Source organism: Strix uralensis, chromosome 3 (assembly GCF_047716275.1).
Source record: "Strix uralensis isolate ZFMK-TIS-50842 chromosome 3, bStrUra1, whole genome shotgun sequence".
NCBI lineage: Eukaryota > Metazoa > Chordata > Aves > Strigiformes > Strigidae > Strix > Strix uralensis.
In genome coordinates this window covers 26,303,442-26,316,078 of record NC_133974.1, presented here as the reverse complement: position 1 = coordinate 26,316,078, position 12,637 = coordinate 26,303,442, and the positions used below count along the sequence as shown (strand labels likewise).

At 39.6% G+C, this 12,637-nt stretch overlaps 1 protein-coding gene across 2 annotated transcripts in view; it reads right to left on the bottom strand.

Moving 5' to 3' along the window:
- Window positions 1–11,240, bottom strand: part of MCPH1 (microcephalin 1) — a 134,498-nt gene extending 123,258 nt beyond the window's left edge. The window contains exons 1-5 of one of the 2 annotated variants that reach the window (XM_074861696.1): window positions 11,141–11,230; window positions 9,839–9,885; window positions 8,829–8,920; window positions 6,363–6,481; window positions 44–128 (exon numbers count right to left, since the gene is read on the bottom strand). In XM_074861696.1, coding sequence (XP_074717797.1) covers window positions 44–128; window positions 6,363–6,481; window positions 8,829–8,920; window positions 9,839–9,860 — 318 coding nt within the window. In that variant the 5' untranslated portion in view covers window positions 9,861–9,885; window positions 11,141–11,230. Of the gene's footprint in view, window positions 1–43; window positions 129–6,362; window positions 6,482–8,828; window positions 8,921–9,838; window positions 9,886–11,140 lie in introns of both variants that reach the window. The other variant, XM_074861695.1, reaches the window with a different exon arrangement.
- Between the last annotated feature and the right edge of the window lie 1,397 nt (window positions 11,241–12,637).

Genomic DNA, 12,637 nt, shown 5'->3' with positions numbered 1-12,637 from the left:
CTCTAGGCCTATTTAAAAAAAAAAATAAATATCACATACTCACTTTTTTGGTCAGTAGTGGCCATCCTTCATTAGCGTCTACTGCAGGAAATAAGGATTCATCAACATGTACGCCAGTTTCTCGACACCTATATATAATGTATAAATCAGAGAAGGTTTGGTTGTTTGGTTTTGGTTGGTTTTGGTTTTTAACAATGAGAAACTTTATTGCAAAAAGAATCACCTGAGCCCTGTCATAATGAAACACTAACCCTTCTTAGGTATGTATCTTTAGCATAACTACTGTAATGCTGAAAAAAAATCTATATATTATACTCCAGATACAGGATGATACAATTTTTTTTGTCCTAATGATGCCCTCTAAATTGCTGGTTTGAAACTCAAAGATTCCCACTCATACGTTATTTTCCACACCCTTAAAAAAAGAAAATCACTTTATTAAGCCCTCTTGGCCAGGTTCTCATGAACCTTGAATCTTGCCCTGACTTTTGTGAGGATTGTAGGCTTTCATTGTTCACCAGCCAGTGAATTTAACCTTAACTTGGTCACTGTGATGACAGTAGACTCCCAACTACAATGTATAGAATGTCATGGTGGGGGCAGGGAGGGCAGGAAATTTTACTATTCAGACAAGAGAGGAAGGAAGCTTCACCTGATCCTGGCTTTTACATCTTGCCCGTTAGTCTCAGTTTTCTGTCTCCTCTTTGTATATGCAATGCTAAAAACAGCTCCTTTTTGAGGAGCAATTGATATTTATGTGAACTTTTTTTAAAATGACAAAACCAAAAATCCAACTAATAGCTTAACCCTAAGAGTTTCCTGTCTCTTCATATTCAAAGACTGACTTGAGAACAGTGGGACTAATGTTATCTTGGAATATTATACCATCTACTGTATTTGTGAATGCTAAGGATGATTTTGAGACAAGAATTTGGTTATTAATACATAAAGTCCTTTTGATCAGAACACCTAAATTAGTTTTATTTTCAAATAATAAATAATAAAACTGATTATGGGAAAGAGTATTGAACCTTAACAGACTACATAAGAATTCCCCCAGAAGTCATTCAAAACTGTGTTTCTAGTGACACCTAGTGATCTAACTGCTATAAAGTTTGTATCTGTAGAATTATAATCTAATGATTATTCACTCAGTTTTGATTAAAAGAGCTAAACCACTACATGTGTTTGTCTAACTGAGTTTAGAGTTTGCTGGAGCATCAAATAGAAATGATATTTAACATGCCAGACTTCAGTGGCTATTATTATATTCTGGATAATAATCACCATAGATATAGACTACATTAAAATTTACATTAAAATTACATGAAATTCAGAAATTTCATTGATTCAGAGAAGCTAAACAGAAGAAAATTTGACCACTGAATATATTATAAGATTTTTTTAGTTTACAGACAAATTTGAATGTAAATGATTTATCTATCTTATTTGTGATACGAGTGAGTTACTGCACTAAGAATACACAGGTAAAGTTTCCCAATTATGGGTTTAATTTGGAAGTATTAACTGTTCCTAATTTGGACACAGATTGTAGCAATTATATCTTATGTACGGTTCTTTTTGTTGTTGGGTTTTGATTTTTTTTTTTTAGGTTGCTCACTGTGGTATTTAAGTTGAAGAAGCACTAAAAAAAATTTTCAGTGATGCCAAAGCTGTCACTCATTTTGCATTAAACTTACAATTTATCTGCATGAATCTTATAGTGAGTCCATGATTTTGTGCACTATTGTTAAAGTTAGACACATCTACCATCCATCTTTCAAAAACAAAAAAGAAATCAAAAAACAAAATCCAGTAAAAGTTCAGCAAGGCAGGGTTCACTAAATACTGTAAAAACCCATTGTACTCTAGTAACTTGTGCTGTTTTTAATAGAGAAAAGTGAGTATTATAGTATTTTTCAAACCATAGGGCATGTTCCTGTGAGAGGGTCAAGCATTGCTCAGGGGAAGATAACAATAGTGTACATGCATAACAGTTTACAAGTAGGTGTCTGCTAGCTGTTAAGTCAGAGTATAAGGGACAAAGAAGTATCAGGAAATGCTGGAGTAATTGTTTATGATTTGCTTCCTTGTTTGGTGTTTTCAGAGCTCAAACATCAAAAAGCAGCATCCAGATTAAACACTGTATACTGCAGCATCCTCTTTCCAATATCAAGATTCCCAAGAGCATGTAAAAACATGAAAACACAGCCAAACACTCAGTTTACTTTGCTATGTTCCACAGATTTCTGGTTTAGAGATTGTCAGATGCAATACTGTATTTGGTTTTTGATAAAACTAGATGTTTAATTGCTTCAGCATTTTTTTAAACCCATGTAAATCTTTGCTGACTCTGATTCTGCAACAAGCCTAACCATGTTCTACAGCCTAACCATGTTTTGCTAAAAACCATCATTTATTGTTTTCTCTGAATCTGTCTCCAGATTCATGTGATGCTTTCCAATTCTTCTACTGGAAAAGGAAATATACATATGTTCTCCATTCAGCCTCTCCACACGAACCTTTGTGTTCACAAGAGTCTCTCCCCCATCACTCACACTTCCTTTTCCAAGCTAAAGAATTCTTGCCTCTTCAATCACATCTTGTGAGAAAACTATTTTATAACTTCAGTCATGCTCATTGCTATTTTCTCACAACACTCCATGATAAAATGCTGTCATCGCACTACATGAGGTTTTATGTTCTACTTATTTTGATTTTTGACTGAGGCAATAACGCCATGAAAACATTTACTCTAAGTACCAAAAATCTTAATTTTCCCCTCACACATTGTGACAATCATTTTCCTTCCAATACGCTTAAAAGGACTTATGCTTTAAATAGTCTTCTTGACACCAGAAGGAAGTTTATTCCCTTCACTGTCTTAGCTTCTGCTTAACAGAACTTGTTTCATTTTAAGTAGACTACTTCTTTTAAAAGAAGTTGAGCACTGTCACAGAACTTTTTGGGTTTTGCTGTTCCAGCACGAACACTGATTTTAAACTGTGGCCACACTTACAAGAAGTTCTTTGAAATAATTTGAACCATCCACAAACCAATTAAGACCAAGCAATACCTAAAATATTTGTCTTTGCACTGCATGCCAACAGGAGTGTGGTGGTTTAGCCTCTGCCGGGGTCTGAGACCACGCGGCCGCTGCCCCTCCCCCACAAAGGGAGTGAAATGCAAAGCCCCAAGACTGAAATAAGGAAAGGTTTAATACAACAATGCAATAGCAACACAACAAACCACAACAATAACAATAACAGTAATAGTGATAGCAATGAACAGAGCAAAATAGCTACCAAATACAGCAGTTTGAAGCACGATGTACAAAACCACGAGTGCACCGCGCTCGCGCCAGGAAAATGTGACCATGCGGACGTCACATCCTGGCAGGTATCTGAATAACCCGGCTAGAGCTTCCCCCCTCTGCTGGGGAAACTTAACCCTATCCTGGCTAAACCAGGACAAGGAGTCACCCCATCCCCAGGCTACACTAGAAAGTTGCCCTCTATTATTACATTTCCTGAAATGGTATTTCACAGCATTTCTGACCATTATGAGAATGTTCCACTCGCTACTGAATGGAGCAGCTGATTAATCAAGTTATCTTTTTTCAGTGATGTTAAAACTTCAACTCATATGAACCTTGCATTATTTGCTTACACAGTTATCAGGCTCAAACAGGACCACTATTTTACTGGCACAGACTATTGAGTCCTTTCTTTTACATTGTCCCAGGACTCAGCTGTCTTATGCCTACCAAGTTTCTGAGATATTTATATACTAGGCATATAATTTAAAGTCAGGCACTCTAGTTCCCCCATCTTATTACAAAAAAAAATAAATTAGCATGTATCCTAGCACAGACTCATTTTGATTTTGTATTGTTTGTGCCTCATTTGAATAACCCTATGACTAATAAGACTATTCATTACGATGTCTTATTGTAAGCTTCTACTGCTCCTGACCTATAGGAATATTATATCCTTAAGCTAAGTATGAATTCTATCTAGGGTATACACCAATCCAAGGTGTATGTTCTTGTGTATCTGTTGGCATTAACTTTAAACTAAAGGGCAGAAAAAGAAACATTACAGAGAAATTAAATCATAATTTACAGCTTGGGTGTGTGTCGTCTTCCCCCCGCCTCTTCAGCCCACAATGAAATACATCTCTATTTCAGATGATTTGCCCCATTCCAATAAAGCTCATCTTCTAAGCCATATAGCAAGACCTTGCTTTGTCCAGAGCATGACACTAGGAAGACTTAAAAAAATACCAGGAAGATGCTAGCCTTCTCCTTCCTAACAAACAGCTTAAGTTGTCCCTCCAGATCCTTTCTCCTGTCTTTTCCTTTGTTACTAGTATCCAGCAACAGTTAAGTTTCCTGAGGCTTTCACACATGGATCTCAAAGCTCCATGTTGTCCCCTACAGTGCCACATATCCACCTGTCTCTATGTTTGAGCTTTCTACAGCATTCATCCACTCAATATCTTCTAGTATTGCAGAGGAGAGTCTTGGGGTGGAACTTCTATTACAGATAGAGCATTTCTGTATGACACATCCTAAACTCTCTCCTGTAAGGCGCTCTCATTCTTCTTCCATTGCAGATGCTACTCACCTGGACTGTTCTGGGATTCTTTTTTTACTATAGCACATTTAAGTACTCAATTGGTTTATAGTTCCTGTGACTAAGGTTTTAAATTCCATACTGTCCTCATTTCAGCTGGGACAGAGCTAATTTTTTCTTATTAGTAGTTAGAATAGTGCTGTGTTTTGGATTCAGTATGGGATTTGGTATGAAAAGAATGTTGCCAAGAAATCAAGGACTTTCCAACTTCCCATGTCCTGCTAGTGCACAGGTACACAAGAAGCTGGGAGGGAGCACAGCCAGAGCAACAGACCCAAACTGGCCAATGGAATATTCCATACCATGTAACATCATGCTCAGTGTATAGATGAGGGTTGATGGGGAAGCTCTCTTGCTTTCAGGATTGCAGTTTCAGGATTTTTGCTTCTCCAGGATTGCTAGCCAGGACCAAGCTGAACGTTGGTTGGCAGGTGGTGAGCAATCACATTGTGCATTACTTAGTTGTATTTTCTGTTATTATTTGTTGCTATTAATTATAATTTTATTTTATTTCAATTATTAAGTTGTTTTTATCTCAACCTACAAGTCTCCGTACCTTTACCACTTCAATTCTCCCCCCATTCTCCCAGGGAGGGGAGGATGAGAGAGCAGCTGCATGGTGTTTGGCTGCTGGCTGGGTTTAAACCACAACAGGTATTTATACACTTAGCCATCAGATAGCATCAGGTCACAGAAAGATATATTCACATAAATAAAATTTTGCTGCACTCTCATTTCTGAGAACTTAAGGTATTTCTTCCCCAGTGTTAAAGCTGGCTGCATTGTGCAGCTGTAACTTATGTATCTGGTATTCTTGAAAAAAGAAAAATCCTGCTTCTGCAGAACTGTGTGAATATTTTTTGGCTAATGGACTTGCATCACAAGTTCTGCATTGTACTGGCCTACAGTTAAGTGGCTGCAGAGCTCAGTTCCATCCCTCTTTTTTATTTTATTTTTTCACTTAGACTTCTATCTCTCCTTGCATATTACAACTGGTATAGGAAAGGGCCTCTTTACTTGACATATTCTAATTTCCATCATCACAGCAATTTATGGATTGGAGTGTTTGAGTAGAACACACACATTCTTAAACACTGTAAGCGTTCTTACACTTCATCTGAAATCTAAGTTAGGCCTCACAACCACTTTATAAACTCTGAGAAGCAGTTGTGGACTAGTAAATTCTCACTGACTGGCTGCAGAGCTGAAATCTGATTTTTTTTTTTTTTAAATTTAACTTCCTCCATATGGTAGTCACGAATCTTCAAGCAGTGCTGCTCTGAACCTGCCAAATGTCTTAAAAGCCAGACTACATATGGATCTTTCTTTCTTGCTAGGAAATACTCTGTCTACAGCATTTAAGTACAGAAACAGTACAATGTCCCTGATTAAATGTGGTTTTTCATATGAAAATGGAAGAATTCCATTCAACATAAGTATCTGGTCTTCACTGCATGCCATCTGAGAGCAAAGGAGTGGAACACTGAATGATTAACACATACACTACAGAACTACTTCCAACACATTCATTTTTCATTACCTTTTTATGCAAGTAACATGCTTTATAATAGGAACAATGTCATAGAAAAGTTATTTACTCATAGATTTATCACTATTTCAAGTACATTAAAAAAACTGGTACTGTATTTAAGTATTAAAATAAAACAACACTAGAATCTATTAACTCTGGAATGGGTCACATTCATTATATTCACGAGTACTCACTTTTCCACCCAGAGTACAGAAACTATTTTTACACCCATCTTCTGTGCTTTTCTCCATGTAGCCAAATGTCCATCCTTGAAGACTACATGGGTCACATGCTTGTTCAAAGTTTTTGAAACCTGCAGAAGTACAGAGAACTCGATCTTAAAGTCTGATAATCAGAAAATACTAATGAAACTAGCTAGTGTAGTCTATTTTTAATGTATAAACCATCAGCATAAAACTTTTTCTAAACATGTCAAGGACTCTTTTGATCTTTCCCATCTTCACAGGAAGCCTGAAACAATCAAAACTCAAGTCTCATTAGTCAAGCCAATGCAATGCATGCTAGAGGGCTAGAGTAGCCTTTTGTTTTCAAGCTTTTCTCTAGGTTACCATTTTCACCCCCCTTACTCTAGCTGTATCACTAATCTTTCATTTTTATTTATATAGCCCAACATTATCTCTTATGTAACAGACAGTACAGAAAGTATTCATCACTATCCAAAGAAATGCCAAATTACATCTTTTACTTAGCAAAGAACTCCCATGCTTAAAGAATACAGCTAACCTCATCCTTTAAACTAATTCTCATCAATAAAGATCACTTATTTTGAGGGAAGGCTGAAGCCTCTACCAAGAAAAAATTTATATGGGAACACTTTAAAAAGTGAGAAATACAGAAAACTTAAGTCAGTACAGCTACTATCCTACCTGACATTTTCATTGTGTCATACAACTGATCATATCTTCAGTTATCAGCCTCTATTGACAACCAAGCAATAACCTCTTTAGCTCTAGATACTCCATTCTTTACAACCAAAGTTTCCTTTTGTGGAGACTAAACATCCTACACATAAACCTCTTTGATCAGTTGTTGCGATTGTTGACATGGTGAGATTATTACAATTCATATTAACAGCAGCATCTTCTCAGCACAGCCAAATGAAAATAGCTGTGTAGCTTCCTGTTGCAGTCTCAATTGCATCACTATACTTGGCTCCTATCGTGATGGATCTATATTTGGCTTTGAAAACTATTCAGCTTTTCCAAAAACTTCTGGTGGCAAGCTGATTTATTGCTTCTTGGAAGACAAAAACCCCATGATATTTAAGTATCTAGTTATACAGGACCAAAGAATCTCTTTTGGAGTAAGTTATGACTCCAGATACAATTGCTTACTCGCTTACGCTATTATCTGGCTCACAGCCCATGTCCTAAGGAGACAAATGCTCTATGTAGCTTTGCCTCCAAGTTATGGAGGAGCACCACCTTACACCTCCCTCTCACCTCTCCTGTCTCCTCCCTTACCCTTGATGTTCTCTGCTGCTCACCTGACCTTAGCTTGTTGATTCAGACATCTCAATCTAGTGAAAAACTGATTTAGAATTTTATTTCCTGACAGAGTGAACCAAGTAAGTTTACTATCATGTGCTCAACCCAATAAAAGGGAAGGAAGCGTCATAGGGACCTGCTAAATAGGCTCATCGGTATTGTGTGCCTATATCTTTCACCATATCCAGCTACTTTTTGATCAACTTGAAGAATTTTGAAGTCTCATGCTCTGTCATATTTTCTATGCAAAAAACCTAACATCAGAATTCCACAGTTCTGATAGTACAGCACAAAAGCATCAGAAATAGTTTTTACTCAAGTTATTCATTGAGTTGTATTTGATTTTATAATAAAACCAGTTATTCTACTGTTCTGTCATGCTCTCAGCTAAATTCATACAGAAAGAGAGGCTTTAGGGAGATTAGCAAAATTTCCTAAATTACAGTAAGATACACCTACCCACTTAAAAAGTATGAGTTCACACAACTGTTATTTAGAGCATGATGTGAGCTGTAAAACTCTCCATTAACCAGTTATAATGTGTGAGAAAGGAAGATGCCAGTTCGACTTTGGTCTCTGAAATTTTTCAGCTGGCCATTAAACATATTTTGCACCTACAAGTCAGCTACACTTGATACAGAAAAAAAAAAAAATCACTGAGACATATAGAAAGATTTTTAGATGTGTTTTTACTAGCACTTCCTGGAGTTGAATCACATTTGTAGGAGAGTGAATGGAAGAGTAAAATGTCATGGTACTTGGGTTAGGAAATATTGTAGTAACAACAGAGCAGCTTCCTAGAAGTTAAAGAAAACAAACAACATAAGGTACATACTTGTAAACCACAGGTTTTCAACACTTTGACTTGGTTTGCCCACAGTATGTGGCAAGCCCAGTAATTCACAACAAACGCATACTATCATATTAGTATACAAAGAGGTTTACAGACATAGGAAGGCTTTAAAATCACTTCCCATATGTCACTAGGAAGAATTTTACAGCACGTTTGTCTGTTCTCAGGTCTGTGATTATCTTTCTTCCTGCACTTTAAAAACTCATATTACAAAGAAATAACATGATAAACAGAACATGCAAGCTAGTTTGTAATTAATAGCTTTCCTACTCTATTTATTTCAAAATAAGTTTCCTTACTTTTGCTCCCATATGAAGAAGTTGCTGTTCAAAGGTTTTTGAGTAATTTTCTGTTCTCTTAGATGACCAAACATCTACAAATGCGAAAACACCTGGATCAGAAGAGACAAAAAAACCAGCTAATTAAGTATATACTATGGTAAAACAGGTTAAATTGCCTTTCCAAGAAAATTTTGCTTCTATACACATTGCATTCAGTAGCTAATATAGCTTTTAATAAACTGAGTATCAGATACTAGCAGCAGAATGTTCTTTTTTGAGTATTTCTGTCCCTTAAATTAGTTGTAATGGAACAAACTTAGAAATTTGACGCTAGTTACACAACTTTTCACTTGGTTTATTTAAAGCACACTACCAGCTTAACAAGCAATGCCATATCTTTACATGACTGCTTATCCTTATTATTTAATCACTACTAATTTTCAGGGTAATCAAAAATTTTAAGACAAGTTAATATAACACAAGTTACACAACATAATGAAAAAAAAAATAGTAGAATTATTCATTCCCCAAACCACCAGAAGACTCTGCAGAAATATTACTTCACAATTTCCAACTGATTTTAAATTCCACTTTATTTATACTGAATCACCCCAGATTAAGTACATATCACAGGGGCTAATACAATTTCATGTCAGTTGCTTTACATAACTTTAGGTATATTGCATTTAATTAGCTTCCTTTATCAACCAGATTAATAATTTCTTCAAGGACTGCAATCAGCCTTGGTCGAGAAAGCCTTGAAACAGACATGGAGGGATAAGCAAACAAACTCCTAACAATCCCCTCATTAATTTTACTTAGGACAGGCACTGAAGTTACCTACAGCTCCACCCGTTATGCCAGTTTCCCATTTTGAATGGCAAAACAGGGATGTTCCAGAAAACTGTCACCAAAAACAACTTTATACAAACTGCAGGTCTGACAACTCTCAGAACTCATGAATAAAACTGAAAGTGTCAATTTAAAAGGGTCATCCTTGGCAAACATTGCTTAATTATCTTAGTTACTATGTATGTTCTTCTGATCCATTTTTATGTAGCGTTATGTCTTCTTTCTAAATGAAAACCAGAATAATGATCAAAACAGTATAAGTACTTTATAAAAAGATTAACATTTGTATGATTACTAGAAACACTTTTAACATACAAGAGAAATATGGAACATAAAACACCTCATTACCCAAACCACAGGGAAAAATCTTATTATCAGTACTATGACTTCAGATATACATCAGAAATTAAGATGTGTACTCCAAAGCACTTTTAACTGCGTTCATTTTACTACTGGACCAGGGCCGCTTTTCCCAGAGTTGCATTTTATCTTGATTGCTCTATTGTGAAAAACATTGCACTTGAAAAAACGACTTCCTCTTACATCAAATTATTTTGGAACCTTCATAGTTATAAATTCACCTAGAAAAACAGGCCAGAGCATTTCAGTGAGGGTCAAACGAAGGAACTTAAGAGGAACATTACTTCAAAGGTACATTTACCTGCAGTAGGATCAAAGGTGTATTTTACAATAATTACCCAATTTTAGCTAATCAAAGATACTCCAACAGAAGACAAGGCACTTTGTAGCTTTTGTACAGTCAATGGAAAAGAAAACGAGGAAGGGCTGGGAGCTTTTCTTGAATTAGAAGAGCTGAGTAGAGCTTGTTCTTGTAAAAGGCAACTTATGCTAGAATGTCTCAGAGAAGGCGACAACAGCGAGGAAAAATAGGCATCAGAGGGGAACCTAGCGAGGCAGAAATTGAGAAAGATGCAGAAGAAACCAGACAAGACGAACCCATGCCTGACCAGGACAGGAACAGCCAGGCGGGCACCGATGCGTGGCGGCAGAGGGGGGCGGCAGCAGGGCGGGCCGGTGCCGTACCGGCAGCCGCCCCAAGGGGCACTCGCTCCCTCCCCGGCCTGAGGGAGCCCTCCAGCCCCGCCCGCGCGCCCCGGCCGGCCCTGTCACCGGGCACAGCCCGCGTCCCAGGCAGGGGCCAGCCCCGCCGCAGGCTTCGGGCGGATTCGCGATCAGTCACAGCAGCCCCGCAGCGAAGCCCTCTCCGCCCCGCGCCCACGGGAGGGCTTCCCACCCGCGGGGGGAGCCACGCCACGAGGTCGAGCTAAAGACTGGCTCGCCAGGCCCGGCCGCTCTCCGCCGGCAGCCCAGCCGGGAACCACTGGAGAAAGGGCCGCAAGGCGACGTGGTGCCGGACAGCGCTGCAAGCGGGCCCCGCCCCAGCCCGGCGGCCCCCCTCAGCCACACCGGGAGGGGCGCGGCGCGGCCCTGCCCCCACCCAGCGGCCGAGCCGGTACCTTTCAGGACGGGCTCCATTCGCGGCGCGGCACAACACCCCCAAGCTCCGGTACCCGCCACCGTTTAAACCCGCCTCCACGCGCCGCGGGCTGCGCCCGGCCCCCGCCGCGCCTGCGCGTTGCGCCGGGCCGGCGGGCGGGGCCGGCGGGCGGGGCCTGCCTGGGGCTGGGGAGCGGCGCCGGCGCGGTGACTGTGGGAGCCGAGGGCGCGAAGCTCTTCTGGCGTCCTGAAGGCCTCTGTAGAAATGGTGTGGTCTGTCCGGCCGGCTCCTGCCGAGCGGAGCGCCGGGGGAGCCGCGGGACAGCTGAACGCTGCTGAAAACTGTGTTTTGAAAAGCCAAGAAACAAGTGAATTTTTTGTGTCTGTGTTCAGCATGAGGAGTCCTCAGGAGGCTTCTCTGAAGAATTTTACTTTGTGGGAAGGTGCATCAGACAACCAGTGTCTCTGAACTCTGGTGGCTCAGACTGCAGTGTCTGAAGTGAAAAAAATAACAGAGGAAGCCAACAAAATGGGGATTAGCAAATGGGCACAGCCAGATGGTATTTACCAAAGCATCCAAAATTACTTAGGCACAACTGTACTATTAACTATAGTAAGCTCACCCCTATGTGAAATGGCTTTGGTGCTAGAAGCCTGGAGTACAGCAAATGTGATACCAGAGGGAAGTAAGAGAGAGAAAACCTGATGTTTTCCTCAGGAAAAACTGATAAAATTTATAATAAAATAATGCAATTTGTGAGTATAGGAGATTTACAATGAGAAAGAAGCACATCTTTTTTGAAAGAAAATGATGCTGCAGAGCTATATTATGCAACTCACACATCAGAAGCACAGGCATTGCTATATGGTTGTATAAATTTGTGCTGTTCTGAAGTCTTCAATGTGCAATCCTTGTTTCTTCATCTGAAAAATAACACAGCAGCAAGAGAAAAACAATAGAGGTGCAAAACAAGGATACTGCATGATTTCCATATGAAAAGTAGCTGTTTAGATAAAGATGCATCAGCCTAGAGAAGGAATCATAGAATCACAGAATGGTTTGGGTTGGAAGGGACCTTAAAGATCATCTAGTTCCAACCCCCCCTGCCATGGGCAGGGACACCTTCCACTAGACCAGGTTGCTCAAAGCCCCGTCCAACCTGGCCTTGAACACTGCCAGGGAGGGGGCATCCACAGCTTCTCTGGGTAACCTGTTCCAGTGTCTCACCACCCTCACAGGGAAGAACTTCTTCCTTATATCTAATCTAAATCTAACCTCTTTCAGTTTAAAGCCATCAACCCTTGTTCTATCACTACATGCCCTTGTAAAAAGTCCCTCTCCAGCTTTCTTGTAGGCCCCCTTTAGGTACTGGAAGGCCTCTATAAAGTCTCACTGGAGCCTTCTCTTCTCTAGGCTGAACAACCCCAACTCTCTCATCCTGTCCTCATAGAGAAGGTGCTCCAGCCCCCTGATCATCATCATGGTCTCCTCTGGACCTGCTCGAGCAGGTCTATGT